General features: G+C 42.2%; 1 protein-coding gene across 2 annotated transcripts in view; it reads left to right on the forward strand.

The window, feature by feature from the left end:
- tyw1 (tRNA-yW synthesizing protein 1 homolog (S. cerevisiae)) overlaps window positions 1–19,790 on the forward strand; it is a 160,324-nt gene that overhangs the window by 9,042 nt on the left and 131,492 nt on the right. The window contains exons 1-2 of one of the 2 annotated variants that reach the window (XM_068010280.1): window positions 276–421; window positions 12,319–12,438. In XM_068010280.1, coding sequence (XP_067866381.1) covers window positions 12,415–12,438 — 24 coding nt within the window. In that variant the 5' untranslated portion in view covers window positions 276–421; window positions 12,319–12,414. Of the gene's footprint in view, window positions 1–275; window positions 422–12,318; window positions 12,439–19,790 lie in introns of those variants that run through there. The other variant, XM_068010279.1, reaches the window with a different exon arrangement.

The following is a 19,790-nucleotide window of genomic DNA, read 5'->3' on the forward strand; positions in this document are numbered from 1 at the left end:
TGGGAATAGAGAAATATTTCTAACAAATTTTTTATGACAACTGTTTCCTGCAACATTGTTCAACCTATTATCATTCCCAACTCGTTAGTTAAATACTGGGGATAGGAGATAGAGGTAAACTTCTGGAATGGAGCTCAAATTTAGTACCATTTAGTTATCTAAATTGTTTCTCCATTCTCCCTTCTCATCCAGTAAGCTTGCTTCCTTCCTGCCAATGGAATCACTTCTAAAGTAAGTCTTTTCTTTTATAAGTGCTGATTTCCCACCTGGCACGATTGAGTGCCTGATGGCATCAATAAACATTGGCACTATCAAGTGATGCTCCAACAGTAATGGAAAAGGAGAAACTCTGTTGTTGACTGCTGAAGCGCACTCTCCCACATCTGTGATTCCAAGAGACTGATCTTAGTCATTGCTGAAGGTAAGGTAAACAGTGTAGGTACTGTAGTTAAGGACAGTCCCTGGATCCCAACCTTCAGTCCAATAGACTATAAGAATATCCTGGGCCATCTGCAGGCCACCAATGGTGAGGCACTGCCAAACTACTATTAGCCCTGTAAATTTGGACGTAAAATGCTCAGCAGTCCCAGACCACAGACTTGAACCTTTTACTTGGCCCAGGCCAGTGCCCACGTTTTGATCACTGAACAGTGCCTTGGTTCTGTTACCACAACTCAGACCATGACTATTACCCATCAGTGAGATCACCTCCTCTGAGCCTCCTAAATGAGCCCAGCTTTTCCAGTGTTTCTCAGAAAACTCTGGATTCCTGGCTGCGAGGAATGTCTCGGCCCAACTATCTGGGCAGACTGTGCACTTTTTCCTTTGTCTATCGTTTAAACCACAGGACTTCATTTGATATCAGTTTAATTCCAAATGTTATTTCCTTTAAATGTGAATCTTTAGGTTTGTACCGATAACATCAGGTCTGTCTCCTTTGTCCGTTTATGTGAATGTACATTGGCCTCTGGCCCCCAGTGCGTCTCATTTTAAAATGTTCATCCTCATGTTGAAGTCCATTCATAGCCTCACCCTTATGTTTGGAACTCCCTCCAGCCCTCAGCAACACCACCCCTCCCCTCCCCCACCCTCTTCCTCTGACTCTGGTCTCATGCATTACCCCCATCCCTTTGTCCCATACTGGCAGCTATGCCTTTTAGCCTCCTAGACCACTTGTTCTGGAATTTTCTTCTTGTACTCTTCTCCACCTGTGGAGCCAATACAAATGCTTGCGGTTTTGACTAATGTGGTAGGGAAAAAATGCAGCAGGCCATAAAGGATGAGATGCAGCAATAATTTCTGTGACATATCAACTTGCACCTCAAGGAAAGGACAGCATTCATTACGCCTCAAATAATCAAGTGTACCAAGCCTGCTATACTCTCAGCACTCCATGTACTGCTTAGCCTGTGCTGGGATGAGGGAGCAATACCACAGGACATGCGCGATGCCAATATCATTACCCTCTATAAGAACGAGGGTGACCGCGGTGACTGCAATAACTACAGTGGAATCTCCCTGCTCAGCTCAGTGGGGTAAGCCTTCGCTCGAGTCGTTTTAAAGAGACTCCAGAAGCTGGCTGAGCATGTCTACCCTGAGGTACAGTGCGGCTTTCGAGCAGAGAGTTCCACCATTGACATGCTGTTCTCCCTTCGCCAGCTACAGGAGAAATGCCACGACCAATGGATGCCCCTCTGTGTTGCCTTCATAGATCTCACCAAAGCAGACGTGGCCTCTTCAGACTACTAGCAAAGATCGGATGCCCACCAAAGCTACTAAGTATCATCGCCTCGTTCCATGACAATATGAAAGGCACAATTCAGCACAACGGTGCCTCATTAGACACCTTTCCCATCCTGAGTGGCGTGAAACAGGGCTGTGTTCTCGCACCTACACTGTTTGGGATCTTCTTCTCACTGCTGCGCTGTCACGCGTTTTAAGTCTTCAGAGGAAGGAATTTTCCTCTGCACAAGATCAGATGGCATGTTGTTCAACCTCGCCTGTTTTAGAGAAAGTACAGAAAGTTCTCATCAGGGAACTCCTCTTTGCTGACGATGCTGCATTAGCATCCCACACGGAAGAGTGTCTGCAGAGATTCATCGACAGGATTGTGGCTGCCTGCAACGAATTTGGCCTAACCATCAGTTTCAAGAAAACGAACATCACGGGACAGGATGTCAGAAATGCTCCATCCATCAATATCGGCGACCACTCTCTGGAAGAGGTTCAAGAGTTCACCTACCTAGGCTCAACCATCACCAGTAACCTGTCTCTTGATGCAGAAATCAACAAGTGAAAGGCGTCTGCTGCTATGTCCAGACTGGCCAAAAGGGTGTGGGAAAATGGTGCACTGACACGGAACACAAAAGTCTGAGTGTTTCAAGCCTGTGTCCTCAGTATCTTGCTCGACGGCAGCGAGGCCAAGAGTGATATCTCAACGCATTCCATCCTCGCTGTCTCTGGAGAATCCTTGGCATCAGATGGCAGGACCATATCTCCAACACAGAAGTCCTCGAGGCAGCCAACATCCCCAGCATGTACACCCTACTGAGCCAGCAGCGCTTGAGATGGCTTGGCTATGTGAGCCGCATGGAAGATGGCAGGATCCCTAAGGACGTATTGTATAGCGAGCTCGTCACTGGTATCAGACCCTCTGGCCGTCCCCGTCTCTGCTTTAAAGACGTTTGCAAACCCGACATGAAGTTCTGCGACATTGACCGCAAGTCGTGGGAGTCAGTTGCCCGCGATCGCCAGAGCTGGCTGACATCTATAAAGGCGGGGCTAAAGATAGGTGACTCGAAGAGGCTCAGCAGTTGTCAGGAAAAGAGACAGAAGTGTAAGGAGAGAACCATCTGTGTAACAGCCCCGACAGCCAGCTTCGGTTGGTTGTGGAGCAGTGCCTGTGGAAGAGTCTGTCACTCGAGAATTGGCCTTCATAGCCACTCCAGGTGCTGCTCCACAAACCGCTGACCACCTCTAGGCACTTACCCATTGTCTCTCGAGACAAGGAGGCTAAAAAGGAAAAAAGGAAAGGATATCGACTTGCATCTCATCACTTCCTCAGAAAGTTCCAATGCATGTTACAGATTTTTAAGTGCAGTCGTCATTGTTGTGTTCACGAACTCCTGCTCGCCCATAACCTCCATCCTTGCTGAGAGTTTGGTGTCCAGGGCTTCTAGACTATTAGTGATTTGGCACTGCCTTGCTGTTGGCAATTATTGTTGCATTTCTTTCTTTTGTGGCCTCTTGCTACCGCACTGGTCCATACCATGAGCATTTTCAGTTTCCCCTTTGGTAGGTTAATACAAATGAGGCTTAAGCTGCATCACCAACATCCTGAGAGTGATTTTTTTTTAAATTATTCATTTCAATTTCCACCTCAAGTGGCAACTTTTTGGGAGCGAAAAGTTATTTAAAGCAAATTTAAACATGAGCACTTCATAAACCCCAGCATTTCTCAGGTGTAATAAATTCAGGTTATTACAGCAGTCAGTGCTTTTTAAATATTTAGTTAATTGTATGGAGCACAATGTGGCATAACATGATAACACTTGCATTTATATAGTGTGTTATCAATTTTCGCTTAGCTGAATTAAGGTTCACTCTTTTGTTTGTTGTATCAGTGCATACCTAGCATGAAAAATCTGAACTACTCATGTGGTGAATATGTTGCATTGCAGCTCGCTAGCTGTGTGCACTGTTCTCTATTGTACCTGCTTTGGATTTATTTCATGCAGACGACTGCTTCAGGTGAAATGTTTAGTATCAGACAAAGCGCAAGAAACAATAGGGGTGATTTCTTAATCCGGTGCTGCCAACATCTTGGGAATCATCTATATTGTTCAAATTTTTTTTTAAATTGAGTGCACAAATCATGCATTTTGGTGAGATACTTTCATTATGTATAATGGGACCGCGATCAGCAGTATGGAGAGAAGTTTTTTTTAAACTGAGAGGCATGCAATCAGTGGGCCAAATTTTGTTGTGGAAGGATGTCTAAACTTGTCTGCCATTAGTTAATTTTTTTGCGTGATAAGTTGCTGATAGTGTGAGCTGATCATGCCGCAGCAAGGGAAACAGGGCAAGCAACTGTGTATCTGCTTAACCAATCAAGTTGAAGTATTGTGAAATTAACAGTGCAAGTTCTGCACAAGGAAGTGTAAATTAGAGTGGGTGAATTCAATGTCAAATTAGGTATGGAAAGAAATAAAGTGAGGGAAGGAAAGGTTGGGATAAGAAGGAAGCAAAAAGGAAAAGTAAAAAGAGAAATGTTTCAATTTTAAATTTGACATTTTAAAAATCTCCAACAACAATTAATACTTGAAGGAATAGGAATCCATGCTGGTAATAGTTTTCAGTGCCAGTTATCACATTGTCAAAAGAGTATTTGGACTGAAATGGACAAGACAACTTTCTATGACAAATTTACTTTGTATCTACTATGCAAATAGAGTAACTTCACACCATTCAATGCGTTTTAGTGGGGAACCAGCTAGTGACATGCTGTTATTGTGAAATTAATGGCAGAGTAGCACAACTTAAACAGCAAGTTTGGGAATCTGCCCCTTGCCTGAAATTGCTGTACTGTTTGCTCTTAAGTAATGGTGAGCGCCATTACCTTACCCTTATTTTGACAGGACAATCTGAGCCAGTGAATTTGAACATGTTCTGTTGAAAATTATTTGAATAGGATTGGAGACAAAAAGAGAGGCTTCTCTTCCAGTTTTGTTTCCAACCCAGTTCACCACACAGATTGAGAGTCCTCAAAAATAAAAGCAAAATACTGTGGATGCTGGAAATCTGAAATAAAAACAGAAAGTGCTGAAAAAACTCAGCAGGTCAGGCAGCATCTGTGGAGAGAGAAGCAGAGTTAATGTTACAGGTCAGTGACCCTTCTTCAGAATTGGCAGATATAAGAAATGTAAAAGATTTTAAGCAAGTAAAGCGGGGGTGGGGCAAGAGATAACAAAAGAGGTATTGATAGGACAAGGTCACCGAATAGCTGACCAGAAGGTCATGGAGCAAAGGCAAACAATATGTTAATGGTCTGCTGAAAGACAAAGCATTAGTACAGATAGGGTGTTAACTCTGGTGTGTTGATAAAGTAAGCTTTTTTATTTCTTCTGTATCGTGTGATTGGTTAATAATTTACTTTTTTTTGATTTATCTATTAATTGGTTATTTGAAAAAGACCATAGCAGAGAAGTATCAGAAAGTATTTAACTCATAAATTTATATAAAGTAATAAAGTAATTAACTAAGTAGAGATGGCTGGGCAGGTGATATGCTGTAGCTGTATGATGTGGGAGCTGGCTGTCCCCATTGTGAACGGCAGGGACCACATCTGCAGCAAGTGTTGGTTGCTGGAAGAGCTCCGGCTCAGAGTTGATGATCTGGAATCTGAGCTCCAAACACTGCGGCACATCCGGGAGGGGGAGAGTTACCTGGACGTTTTGTTTCAGGAGGCAGTCACACCTGGTAGATTAAGTAATTCAAATTCAGTTAGTGATCAGGGACAACAGGGTGTGATTGCAAGTGAGGCAGGTAGGGGGATCCTGAGTTCAGGAGTAGAGGAGCCTCAGCCGTTGACCTTATCCAACAGGTACGAGATACTTGCTCCCTGTGTGGATGAGGAAAAGGGCTGCGGGGAAGATGAGCCAACTGACCATGGCACCATGGTGCAGCAGGCCATTCAAGAGGGGGGAGCAAAAAGACGAGTGGTAGTTATAGGGGATTCTATAATTAGGGGGATAGATAGTATCCTTTGCAAGCTGGATCGGGAGTCCTGCATGGTGTGTTGCCTGCCTGGTGCCAGGGTGCAGGACATCTCTGACCGGTTTGAAAGGATATTGGAGCGGGAGGGGGAGGATCCAGTTGTTGTGGTCCACGTTGGGACTAACAACATAGGCAAGGCTAGGATGGAGGACCTGTTTGGGGATTATAAAGCGCTAGGAACGAAATTAAGGAACAGGTCCTCGAGGGTCATAATCGCATTACTGCCCGAGCCACGTGCAAATTGGCTTAGGGATAAGAATATTAGGGAAGTAAACACGTGGCTAAGGGAGTGGTGTGGGAAAGAAGGGTTCTATTTCATGGGGCATTGGCATCAGTTTTGGAACTGGGGGGATCTGTACCGATGGGACGGTCTCCACCTGAACCGATCTGGAACCAGTGTTCTAGCGAAACGGATAAATAGGGTGGTCTCTAGGACTTTAAACTAGTGACTCGGGGGGAAGGGAAAGGGAAAACGACAGGGAGTATGATGGTAAATAAAAAGGTAAGCAGCAGGTTAAAAATGGTACGGCAATTATCGTGGGGGATTTTAATCTACATGTAGATTGGTCGAACCTGCTCAGTCAGGGTAGCCTTGAGGAGGAGTTCGTTGAGTGTATCCGTGATAGTTTTCTTGAACAGTATGTAATGCAACCGACGAGGGAGTAAGCTATCCTAGATCTCGTCCTGTGTAACGAGACAGGAATAATTAATGACCTCATAGTTAGGGATCCTCTTGGAAGGAGTGATCACAGTATGGTTGAATTTAGAATACAGATGGAGAGTGTGAAGATAAAATCCAATACCAGGGTCCTGCGCTTGAACAAGGGGGACTACAATAGAATGAGTGAGGACTTGGCTAAAGTAGACTGGAAACAAAGATTTTATGGTGGGACAGTTGACGAGCAGTGGAGGACTTTCAAAGCAATTTTTCAAAGTGCTCAGCAAAAGTATATTCCAGTGAAAAGGAAGGACTGGAAGAAAAGGGGTAATCTGCCATGGGTGTCTAAGGAAATAAGGGAGGCTATCAAATTGAAAGAGAAGGCATACAAAGTGGCCAAAAACAGCATGAAACTAAAAGATTGGGAAAACTTTAAAGGTCAACAGAAAGCCACAAAAAGAGCTATAAAGAAAAGTAAGATAGAACATGAGAAAAAACTAGCACAGAATATAAAGACAGATAGCAAAAGTTTCTATAAATATATAAAACGAAAAAGAGTGGCTAAAGTAAACGTTGGTCCTTTAGAGGATGAGAAGGGGAATTTAGTTATGTTATATGATGAAATGGCCGAGGCATTGAACAGGTATTTTGTATCGGTCTTCACAGTGGAGGACATTAATAACATGCCAGTAATTGACAAAGAGACGAACGTAGGTGAGGACCTGGAAACAATCATTATTACGGAAGAGGTAGTGTTGGGCAAGCTAATGGAGCTAAGGATTGATAAGTCTCCTGGCCCTGATGGAATGTATCCCAGGGTACTAAAAGAGATGGCGGGAGAAATAGCAGGTGCACTGGCGGTAATTTTCCAAAATTCACTGGACTCTGGGGTAGTCCCAGCAGATTGGAAAACAGCAGATGTGACGCCACTGTTTAAAAAGGGAGGTAGACAAAAGATGGGGAATTATAGACCGGTTAGCTTAACCTCTGTAGTGGGGAAGATGCTTGAGTCTATTATCAAGGATGAAATAGCAGGGCATCTCGATAGAAATTGTCCCGTTGGGCAGACGCAGCATGGGTTCATGAAGGGCAGGTCATGCTTGACAAATCTTTTGGAATTCTATGATGACATTACGAGCAAGGTGGACAATGGGGACCCAGTGGATGTGGTGTACCTAGATTTCCAAAAGGCCTTCGACAAGGTGCCGCACAAGAGGCTGCTGCATAAGATAAGGATGCATGGCGTTAGGGGTAAAGTATTAGCATGGATAGAGGATTGGTTGACTAACAGGAAGCAGAGAGAAGACCGATACAAAATACCTGTTCAATGCCTTGGCCATTTCATCATATCCCATAACTAAATTCCCCTTCTCATCCTCTAAAGGACCAACGTTTACTTTAGCCACTCTTTTTCGTTTTATATATTTATAGAAACTTTTGCTATCTGTCTTTATATTCTGTGCTAGTTTTTTCTCATGTTCTATCTTACTTTTCTTTATAGCTCTTTTTGTGGCTTTCTGTTGACCTTTAAATGAGTGCTATTCTGGTTGGCAATCAGTCACTAGTGGTGTGCCTCAGGGATCGGTGTTGGGACCGCAATTATTTACAATTTATATAGATGATTTGGAGTTGGGGATCACGTGTAGGTTGTCAAAGTTTGCAGATGACACTAAGATGAGTGGCAGAGCAAAGTGTGCAGATGACTGTGAAACTTTGCAGAGGAACATAGATACATTGAGTGAGTGGGCAAAGGTCTGGCAGATGGAATACAATGTTAATAAATGTGAAGTCATTCATTTCGGTAGGAGTAACAGTAAAAAGGATTATTACTTGAATGGTAAAAAGTTGCAGCGTGCTGCTATGCAGAGGGACCTGGGTGTCCTTGTGCATGAATTGCAGAAGGTTGGTCTGCAGGTACAGCAAGTAATTAGGAAGGCAAATGGAATTTTGTCCTTCATTGCTAAAGGGATGGAGTTTAAAAGCAGAGAGGTCATGTTGCAGCTGTATAAGGTACTGGTGAGGCCGCACCTGGAGTACTGTGTGCAGTTTTGGTCTCCTTACTTGAGAAAGGATAGACTGGCACTGGAGAGGGTGCAGAGGAGGTTCACTAGGTTGATTCCGGAGTTGAGGGGGTTGGCTTATGAGGAGAGACTGAGTAGATTGGGATTATATTCATTGGAATTCAGAAAAATGAGGGGGGATCTTATAGAAACATATAAAATTATGAAGGGAATAGATAAGATACAAGTAGAGAGGATGTTTCCACTGGCAGGTGAAGCTAGGACAAGAGGGCATAGCCTCAAGATTAGAGGGAGCAGATTTAGGACTGAATTAAGAAGGAACTTCTTCACCCAGAGGGTTGTTAATCTATGGAATTACTTGCCCAGTGAAGTAGTTGACGCTTCTTCAGTAAACGTTTTTAAAGCTAAGGTAGATATCTTTTTGAACAATAAAGGAATTAAGGGATACGGTGAGAGCGCGGGTAAGTGGATCTGAGTCCACGAAAAGATCAGCCATGATCTTATTGAATGGCGGAGCAGGCTCGAGGGGCTGGACGGCCTACTCCTGCTCCTAGTTCTTATGATCTTAATGGACTGAAAACTGAACAGCCACAAGCACAAACATGAAAAAAAAGAGAAAAAAACAGTGGGTAGGCACAGTAGAAACAAACTGAACAAACTAAAATAAATTAAACACAAAAAAAAAATAACTAAAGATAAAAGTAAAATGGGGGGCCCTTCTGCTCTGAAATTATTGAATTCAATGTTTAGTCTGGCAGGCTGTAGCGTGCCTAATCGGTAAATGAGGTGCTGTTCCTCGAGCTTGCATTGATGTTCACTGGAACACTGCAGTAATCCCAGGACAGAGGTGTGAGCATGAGAGCAGAGGGGGGGTGTTGAAATGGCCAGCAACCAGAAGCTCGGGGTCATGCTTTTGGACTGAGCAGAGGTGTTCCACAAAGCGGTCACCCAGTCTCCGTTTGGTCTCCCCAATGTAGAGGAGACCACATTGTGAGCAGCGAATACACTATACTACATTGAAAGAAGTACAAGTAAATCGCTGCTTCACCTGAAAGGAGTGTTTGGGGCCTTGGATAGTGAGGAGAGAGGAGGTAAATGGGCAGGTATTACATCTCATGCGCTTGCAGGAGAAGGTGCTGTGGGAAGGGGACGAGATGGTGGGGGTAATAGAGGAGTGGACCAGGGTGTCGCGGACTGAACGATCCCTTCAGAATGCTGACGGGGGAGGGAGGGGAAGATGCCTTTGGTAGTGGCATCAAGCTGGAGGTGGCGGAAATGGCGGAGGATGCTCCTTTGGATACGGAGGCTGATGGGGTGGAGAGTGAGGACAAGGGGAACCCTGTCGCAGTTCTTGGAGGGAGGGGAAGGGGTGAGGGTAGAGGTGCAGGAAATGAGCCGGACATGGTTGAGGGCCCTGTCAACCACAGTGGGGGGAATCCTTGGATGAGAAAAAAGGAAGGCATTTCAGAAGCGCTGTCATGGAAGGTAGCATCATCAGAGCAGATGCGTCGGAGACGGAGAAACTGGGAGAATGGAATGGAGTCCTTACAGGAGGCAGGGTGTGAAGAAGTGTAGTCTAGGTAGCTGTGGGAGTCGGTGGGCTTATAATGAATATTAGTAGATAGCGTATCCCCAGAGATGGAGACAGAGAAGTCGAGGAAGGGAAGGGAAGTGTCGGAGATGGACCATGTAAAGGTAAGAGAAGGGTGGAAATTTGAAACAAAGTTAATAAAGTTTTCCAGTTCGGGGTGGGAGCAGGAAGCAGGATACAGTCATTAATGTACCGGAAAAAGAGTTCAGGGAGGGGGCCTGAGTAGGATTGGAACAAGGAATATTCGACATATCCCACAAAAAGACAGGCATAACTAGGGCCCATGCGGGTACCCATAGCAACACCTTTTACTTGAAGGATGTGAGTGGAGTTGAAGGAGAAGTTGTTCAATGTGAGAACAAGTTCAGCCAGGCAGAGGAGGGTGGCGGTGGATGGGGACGGGTTGGGCCTCTGCTCAAGGAAGAAGCGGAGAGCTTTCAGACCGTTCTGGTGGGGGATGGAGGTGTAGAGAGATGGGACGGCCATAGTGAAGAGGAGATGGTTGGGGCCAGGAAACTGGAAATTGTCAAAATGACGTAGGGTGTCAGAAGAATCACAGATATTGGTGGGAAGAGACTGGTCCAGGGGAGGAAAGATAGAGTCAAGATAGGAAGAAATCCCATTCTTGGGATTGCTGTAGTGTTCCAGTGAATATCCACGCAAGCTCGAGGTGCAGCATCTCATTTACCGATTAGGCATGCTACACCTGCTGGACTGAACATTGAGTTCAATAATTTCAGAGCATGATGGGCCCCCAATTTTACTTTTATCTTTAGTTATTTTTTCTTGTTTCTTTTATTTTTTGTGTTTATTTTATTTTAGTTTGTTCAGTTTGTTTCTACTGTGCCTAACCACTTTTTTTCCCCTTTTTTTCATGTTTGTGCTTGTGGCTGTTCAGTTTTTAGTCCATTAACACCCTATCTGTACTAATGCTTTGTCGTTCAACACACCATTAACATATTGTTTGCCTTTGCTCCATGACCTTCTGGTCAGTTATCCTGTGACCTTGACCTATCAATACCTTCTCTTTTGTTATCTCTTGCCCCGCTCCTGCTTTACTTGCTTAAAATCTTTTACATTTCTTAAATCTACCAGTTCTGAAGAAGGGTCACTGACCTGAAATGTTAACTCTGCTTCTCCCTCCACAGATGCTGCCAGACCTGCTGAGTTTTTCCAGCACTTTGTTTTTATTTGAGAGTCTTCTGCCATGTGGGATAGCGAATATGGTATCTACATATCATGAAGATGCTAATACACTTGACTTTGTTGTGTGTGATGTTTAGTCAGGCCCCTCCATTGGATACTTTCTCTGTCTATTGAGTGCCTTGATTTATATCTACCTTTGTGAATTATTTGTTTACCCTGATTTATTACCTCCTCCACATGGCAACACGAGCAGGTCAGAGGCTGGGAATTCTGCAGCGAGTAACTCACCTCCTGACTCCCCAAAGCTTGTCCACCATCTACAAGGCACAAGTCAGGAGTGTGATGGAATACTCTACACCTGCCTGGATGAGTGCAGCTCCAACAACGCTCAAGAAGCTCAACATCCAGGACAAATCAGCCTGCTTGATTGGCACCCCATCCACCACCAGCAACATTCCCTTCCCTCCACCACTGATGCACAGTGGCAGCAATGTGTACCATCTACAAGATGCATTGCAGCAACTCCTTCGACAGCATCTTCTAAACCCATGACCTCTACCACCTAGAAGGACAAGAGCAGCAGGTGCATGGGAACACCACCACCTGCAAGTTCCCCTCCAAGCCACACGCCATCCTGACTTGAAACCATATCTCCGTTCCTTCACTGTCGCTGGGTCAAAATCCTGGAACTCCCTTCCTAACAGCACTGTGGGTGTACTTATTCACCATGGACTGCAGCAGTTTAAGAAGGTGACTCACCAACATCTTTTTAAGGGCAATTAGAGGTGGGCAATAAATGCTGGCCTAGCCAGTGATGCCCACATCCTGTGAAAGAATAATAATAAAAAAAAAATACCAATAGTTTCTACGTGTAAACATTCATCTGTGACTTTTAAAGCAAATTGCATGGTTACTGTGAGTTTTTGTGTTCAAATTGGAAATATTATCATTTGGTAAACTGGAATGTCTGAAATGGGATTTTATTGAAAGTTGCTGTAGGTGAGGTGAGGCTTGTGGATGTAGGTCAGTCACTATTGATTGTATGTATGTATGTATGATCCACAGTTAACTTTGGTTGATTCTGATGTGTCTTATTCTTACTTTTTGATTCTTATACTTCTCTCCAGGAAGAACTGTTTGAGACAACAAGTGAAGAAGAATCTGGAGTGGAAGATAATACTGAAGCTGCTTCCGTCATTGATGTAGAGGATCTGGGCAACGTTATGAACAATATGAAACGAGCAAAGGTATGGGCCCGTTTGTCATGGTGATAGGTACTGATACAATTAACCAAGGTGGTCCTCAATCAATCAGAGCTCTGGCACAAAATTAAACTAAGGTTCAGAAAGACTGGATTTAATTAATTGCTTTCAGCACAAAATAGAAATTGCCTTTACTTTTACGTTATTTCCTCTGTCTGTGGAGAAGTGCTTCTGGCATAATTTTTCATTTTATAATTTTTGAAGTCCAGAGAACTGTGTTATTGGTAGATGGATGCAATATATGATAGCTGTTGTTTCAAAAGAATTGTTCCAGACAAGTTGAAGGAATTTTCAAAGATAAGCTTCGTAATGGCCTTAAGAATCTTAAGCTTTGTCATTGAAAGTCCCAAGTAAAAATCTTCTACGGACTTTCCAGTTTTAAATGTGTGCACAGCTACCAGTTAGGCTTGCTTGTAACCTTTGTCTTTGATGCTGCTCCTGTAAGAAAATTTCCAGTGTTAATCTGAACTTTGAGGTGTAATGCTGGACCTGTCACAGACGAATAATGAAAAGCTGCTTGGAGTGTACTTACAAGCTTTGGCCAGCGGCTAGCATGGAACAGTCTTGTTTATTTCTCTGTCATGTTTCCTGCTGTGCAAGGGAAGATAGAGAGATGTTGCAGACGGCCTCTAAATTTTCAATATGTTCTGCATGCTTTTTTTTTTTACGAGCTGTATAGAAGGTGGTGAATGGGGTTGGAGAGGGAGTTTGTACCTCGGGAATGTTGTGGGCTATATTTCACAATCTTTTTATTCAGGAATTCAGGTTTGCAACCTAATATTAAAGGTCAGCTGCTTGATTCACCCTATGAAGTTTCTCATAGAATTGGGTGAGCTTCTTTCATAGAGAAAATATCATGCAGCTTTGCCAAAAGATAAAATAATTTTGTACATAGAAAATAGGAGGAGGAATGGGCCTGCTCCATCATTCAAAAAAGATCATGGCTGATCTTCTAATTCATTACCCTGTTCTCGATTTCTCCCCATATCCCTTGATCCCTTTGGCATTAAGAAATATATCTATCTCCTTCTTGAATATATTTAATGACTTGGCCTCCACTGCCTTCTGCAGTAGAGAATTCCACAGGTTCACACCCTCTGAATGAAGAAATTTCTCCTCATCTCGGTTCTAAATGGCATACCCCATATCCTGAGACTGTGACCCCTGGTTCTGGACTCCCTAGCAATTGGGAACATCCTCCCTGCATCTAGCCTGTCTAGTCCTGTTAGAATTTTATAGGTTTCCATGAGATCCCCTCTCATTCTTCTAAACTCGAGTGAATATAGGCCTGGTCGACCCAATCTCTCCTCATATGTCAATCCTGCCATCCCAGGAATCAGTCTAGTAAATCTTCTTTACACTCCCTCCATGGCAAGAACATCCTTCCTCAGATAAAGAGACCAAAACTGCACACAATACTCCAGATGTGGTCTCACCAAGGCCCTGTATAACTGCAGTAAGACATCCTTGCCCCGTACTGAAATCCTCTTGCAATGAAGGCCAACTTACCATTCGCCTTCCTAACTGTTTGCTGCAGTTTTGTTTTAGATTTTTTTTTTAGATTTAGAGATACAGCACTGAAACAGGCCCTTCGGCCCACCGAATCTGTGCCGACTATTAACCACCCATTTATACTAATCCCATATTCCTACCACATCCTCACCTGTTCCTATATTCCCCTACCGCCTACCTATACTAGGGGCAATTTATAATGGCCAATTTACCTATCAACCTGCAAGTCTTTTGGCTGTGGGAGGAAACCGGAGCACCCGGAGAAAACCCACGCAGACACAGGGAGAACTTGCAAACTCCACACAGGCAGTACCCAGAATTGAACCCAGGTCGCTGGAGCTGTGAGGCTTAGGTGCTAACCACTGCGCCACTGTTCCCCAGCACTAATATTTGCTCATCCATTAAGCCCGTTTGTTCCTGTGTCTATTTTAATTATTGCCTCTTGGAAGTGTATCCCAATCCTTTTTTATTTTCCATGTATTGGTTAAGTAGCTTTACAGATTGGAATGTGCCTGTCAATTTCAGCTTGCAGCTCAAAAGCACCAAGCAACAATATTTCCTGTAACTGCGCAGGAACTTGCAAGTCCTCGTATAGTCTGCACACAAGTCTACCCCTTTAAGTTATTATGTGTGCGTGGCCACGCAAAAAATTTAAAACAGTTGTGCACTTAAATAAATCACCCACACGCCAAAAAAAATTAGACGGAATGTTGCTTAGCAAGAATATGAATTAAATGGATTTACAAGTGTGTCTATAACATCTTTTTTATGAAGTTAAGAATAATACCAGTTGTACAGGAAAAGAAAGAGTTGTAAACAACATTGACATATCTAGTCACTTTAAATCAGTGGTCCTAATACCTTGCTCGTTACATGGTGCATCAAAAATAATATATTTATGCATAATTTTAATTAGCTGCCCCTGTAAATCCAGTCACTACTTAAGCAATCTCTGTTACAAGAAGTTTATTGAATGGAAACTTGACAGGAAAAGAGAGCCTAGTAACTCCCATAGTCAGAGATGATTTAAGTAAAAGACCAATTACATTGTGAGTTTTGTTACTTTGTCTACTCAAGGCTTTCCACTGTAACTATTCACTGGTAGATTATTTTCTTTTTAATTGTTTAATAAATATGCTTGATATCGTAAGCTAAAAAAATATTTTGATGCAATGCCTTAATGCTTTCAAAGTGAGAACTTATGGAGGTTTAAAGAGGTATGTCACTTTTTTTAAACAATTACCAAACAGAGTTTGCCGTACATTGGGGCACATTACTGAAAAGTTACCCGGATCTCAAGGCAAGAAGAGACACTTGGAAGTGTGAGATTAGAATTGACCCATGAAGGTGACCTATTAGAGCTGAAATAATATAGCGTAAAAAGAGGCAAAAACTGAGCACGTGGTACAAATCGTTATTGTTATAAAACAGTTTATTCTTTGACTCACAGTGACCCATACCAAGGGAGTTCTGCTGATATATTTAAAATATAAGTCTTGCATCCAGCTTGCGCCCATCTCCAGATGCCACCATTCAAATGTGGCACAGATTCAAAAGCAATCTTTTTTCTTTGCAAAAAAAACCCACCAACTTTCCATATTATCATAACTAAATTGCAATTGTAGTTTCAAACAAGTATAGTTTTCCCTAATTCTGCTCCATATCATTCAAAGTGTTGGCCCAGATTTTTTGGTCAGCCGTGAATGAATGGCACCATTACACTTGCATTTTCTCACAGATATTTCTAAATGTTTTAGAACTAGAACTTATGGTGATTGGGACGTGACACCCTCTACAGGGGATTTGGAACTTTTGTCTCAACAGGGCAAGAAACTGTACCTCCTTAACCAGATCAGATTGAAGAATCCTTACTGAGACATGCAGGTCTAAACCAAGAAGGACCAATTAGAATAGTTAATTCAATGCCAAATCATATACATAAAGCGAAATATTAGAGGGAAGGAAAGATGGGATTGAAAGAAATAAAAGGGACAGAAAATGTAAAAAGCATGTTTTTTTAATTTTTAAAATCTGAATGAATGAGACCTCACCCTTGTACAAGTTAATTTTCAGTGTCGGAGAGGTTGTTTGGCAGCAGTCAAGACTCATCACGTCGTTAAAAATTCACTTACACTGGAATGGATAAGACCTAATTTTTTTCTAGCGTATTTAGTGGGTATCTATCATATAAGTACTGCATCTCAAGCTGTTCCAAGTGTTTGAATACTGAGTCAAGCGAAGCTTCTGGAGGAGCAGGGCAACTCGGATGGTCACTTCCTGATTTCCGAATTTAACTGCGCATGTACAGTTGTTGGAAGTTCTATCCAATTTACTCTTTAGGAATGGTGAGTACTGATAGCCGTTATTTTTAACTGCAAAGTCTGGGCCGTTGTAGGAGGGGGGTGTGGGGCGGTGGTCCCAGTACAGATTCTTTTGTAACAACACTGGTTACCTACTGCTGCGACAGAGTACTTCCCACCCTTTAGTCTGAATCTGTCGAAGCAATTTATCAATTATTCTGAGTCTTAAATTTCTTTGTCCGAAAATCCAGATAAACTAGATTTACTATACTATTCTTGTCCAATTCTTTAATTATTTTCTGAAGGAATTCCAGCAGGTTTGTCAGATATGATCTATTGCTTTTGATAACTGTGCTCTTCAAATATTAATTTATGGAGTATTGTAGAAGACAGTCAAGCATTTTTGCTCTGTGGATGTTAGGCTAACTGGCCTATGATTATTAGATTCAAGCTGTTCTCCTGTTTTGAATATGGGAACTACATTTGCCATCTTCCAACCCTCAGATATTTCTCCAGGATTTATGGAATTGTGGAAAATATATCCTCCTTTAATTCATTGGTTACAGGCCAAGTGCTGGAAAATGGGATTAGAATAGATAGGCTTGATGGCCCGCACGGACACGGTGGGCCGAAGGGCCTATTTGTGTGCTGTATAACTCTGTGACTCTATGGGTCACTGAGCCTCATTTACCATGTCTGGATTGTGTCTATAGCCTTTTGTTGTGAAAACTGATGAGAAGAATCTATTTGATTATTTAATGGATAAAGTCATTTTTCTGCCATACCCATATTTAATATTTTAGCTCAATTTGTCATTTAATGAACTTACCTGTTTGATTTTTCTTCTGTTAACAGTGACTTGTTTCTCTACATCTATTACTTTGCTTTTTTTTATGCATTCATGTGATGAGGGCGTCACTGGCCAGGCTAGCATTTATTGTCCATCCCTAATTGACCTTGAGAAGGTAGTGGTAAACTGCCTTCTTGAACCGCTGCAGTCCATGTGGGGTAGGTACACCCACAGTGCTGTTAGGAAGGGAGTTCCAGGATTTTGACCCAGCGACAGTGAAGGAACGGAGATATAGTTCCAAGTCAGGATGGTGTGTGACTTGGAGGGGAACTTGCAGGTGGTGGTGTTCCCATGCATTTGCTGTCCTTATCCTTCTAGTTGGTAGAGGTCGCGGGTTTGGAAGGTGCCCTTAGTTGAATTTTCTAGGAATCTTAACCCTTTTTTTTTGTTTTCATGTACCTTTTAAAGTAAAAGAAAAGTAAACTTGCTGATGTTGGACTGAAAGATGATTGCTTTTGATCAGTGCAATGAAAAGCATTTTAGGCTTAAGGAAAGTTTTCTGCTGCTTTTAAGATTTTTACTCTCCCCTGGTCCTTCCAAAAATCAGACAAAATGTAAATGCCAAACTTGAAGTTCCTAGTGCAGAAATTTACTATTATTAAAGCTGACAATTGAACTACGTTGGTGAATGGTGTATTTATACTTTCAGAGCTAGTAAACTTTGCAGCTTGTTTAATAAATTCCATAAACTGTCTCTGGCGGGTGTTAAAAAGCAGGATTTCTTGACAGCCTGTCTGGAAAAATTCTGAATCAAATCCCAGTAATGAATAACATTTCTCCATTGACTCATCGTGCTGACAGATAGTAAGGGAACCAGATTTGTGTCACTGAGGTAGAAGACCGTGTCACTTGTCAAATATGAATAGTAGTCTGCTTACCTTGTGGTGTCTTTCTTGGGTGTTAAATTTTAGGTCTTCAGTGGTAGATCATTGGTCACTTGATTGTGTCAGTTGCATCCTAATGAACTTTATAAGCATGCGACTTTAGTTGCTATGAACGAAAATGCTGTGTTAATAAATACTTTTACAACAAATTTTAGTTTTCTGTTCATATCCAACCTGTGTTTCGAACTTGTCATGCCTAGCGATTTTAACTAAAAAATTTTGCCTGTTTTTTCCACTGGAGGATGCTTCTACCTTTATAAATTCAAGAAGCTATAAATAAATCCTCAATGCATCAGATGCTGCTAAAGTTCTCTATGTAATTTTAATAAATGGAATTGCAGATTGACATTCAGTTTTTTTTGTACAATGTCAAATCAATACTATCTAGGGACAGTAAGTGGTGCTGTTACTCCTGCAAACTCCTGTTTCCCAGCTTGGTTTCCCCTAACACATGATGGCGCTGCTGCTCCTTTCCCAGATCTGCTTTTGGCCCTTGAAATTTTAAAGTAGAAATTTTGGAAGAAATAAAAGTTGATAAAATGCAAGTTTGATTAACTTTTTTTGTGTGTTTATCCCATCCCTGCTCTCAACTAAGCTGCATTTGTAGGCTTTGGCTCCTCTTTTTCTGCAGACATCAACACCTCCACCTTATTTTTTTCAGTGTTTTGGGCTTTGGTGTCCTACCTTGGGCCAATGCTCCCTCCAAACTTCACAACTGCGCAACAACCCAAAAGCCCCCACACAGGCTGCGTATAAGTCGGCCCCTTTAATTTACTGTGTGGACATGCAAAAAAATTGAAAGTGGCCACACGCTTCCAAAAAAAATTAGAGGGTACATTGGGTTGGACCACTTGCTACCTTTTGACTAGGTTTTGGTCTTTGTGAAAGTTGCAGCAGGAACAGACACCTCTTCCCCTGCCATCTTAGACCTTGGGCCTCTGGCACTATGCTGACAAACCAGCAGTTACTACTTTAAAGTGCTTTATAACACTACACTGCATTCATAATCATTGTAAGTTTAAGGATCTATATTTATTTATTAGCATTCTAAAAACAGTCTGATCCTCCTCTAATCCTTCCCTTATCAGCTCACCTGGACTTCCACTTCTCCCTACCGTACCCTCTGACTTACACTAATAATGTATTACAAGTCTTGCATAGAGAGAGCATCCCCTCTGAGCATCATGCCTACTTCCTGTTGGATTGTTTTGGTCTTAATGTTTTCAGTCACATGCTACTGATTGACTCTGAATTAGCAAATCCGATTGGAGATGGGGAACGTGTATCAAAAGCAAGGCAACTAAGTCGAGAAAAATATCCGTGAGAAACTACTAAGCAATCGCAAAAATAACAAATTCTGAATAACTGTTTAGGAGAACCTACCAATAAAAGAAAGATGGAGGTGAATCAATTGAATCACTCAAAACGCTTCTTCAGAAAATATTTGTTTTTTTCCCCCCAGTAACTGAAATTTAGGTTTCTAAGTTTTATAACATAAATACAAATTTCACAATAACATATCTTTTTGGGCATCTTTTATCAAATGTTTTCACTTGAGGACCTTGGCCTGTCTCAAAAGCCTGGACTGTGACTGCTATCTGTAGTTCGATACTGTTTTTTTAGAATGTGCAGTGTCCACAATTTCCTTGATAAGCTAAGGTATGATTTATATTTCTCGGCAGAAAAGTCAGGTTTTTTTCTCTGTGTTAAAACAGTATGTAGTTTTTGAAAATGCTTTGGAATCAAACTGGATGACAATTTTGGGTAGGTTTTCATCTAATTTTTAATATG

This window comes from Heterodontus francisci, chromosome 30 (genome assembly GCF_036365525.1).
Source record: "Heterodontus francisci isolate sHetFra1 chromosome 30, sHetFra1.hap1, whole genome shotgun sequence".
NCBI lineage: Eukaryota > Metazoa > Chordata > Chondrichthyes > Heterodontiformes > Heterodontidae > Heterodontus > Heterodontus francisci.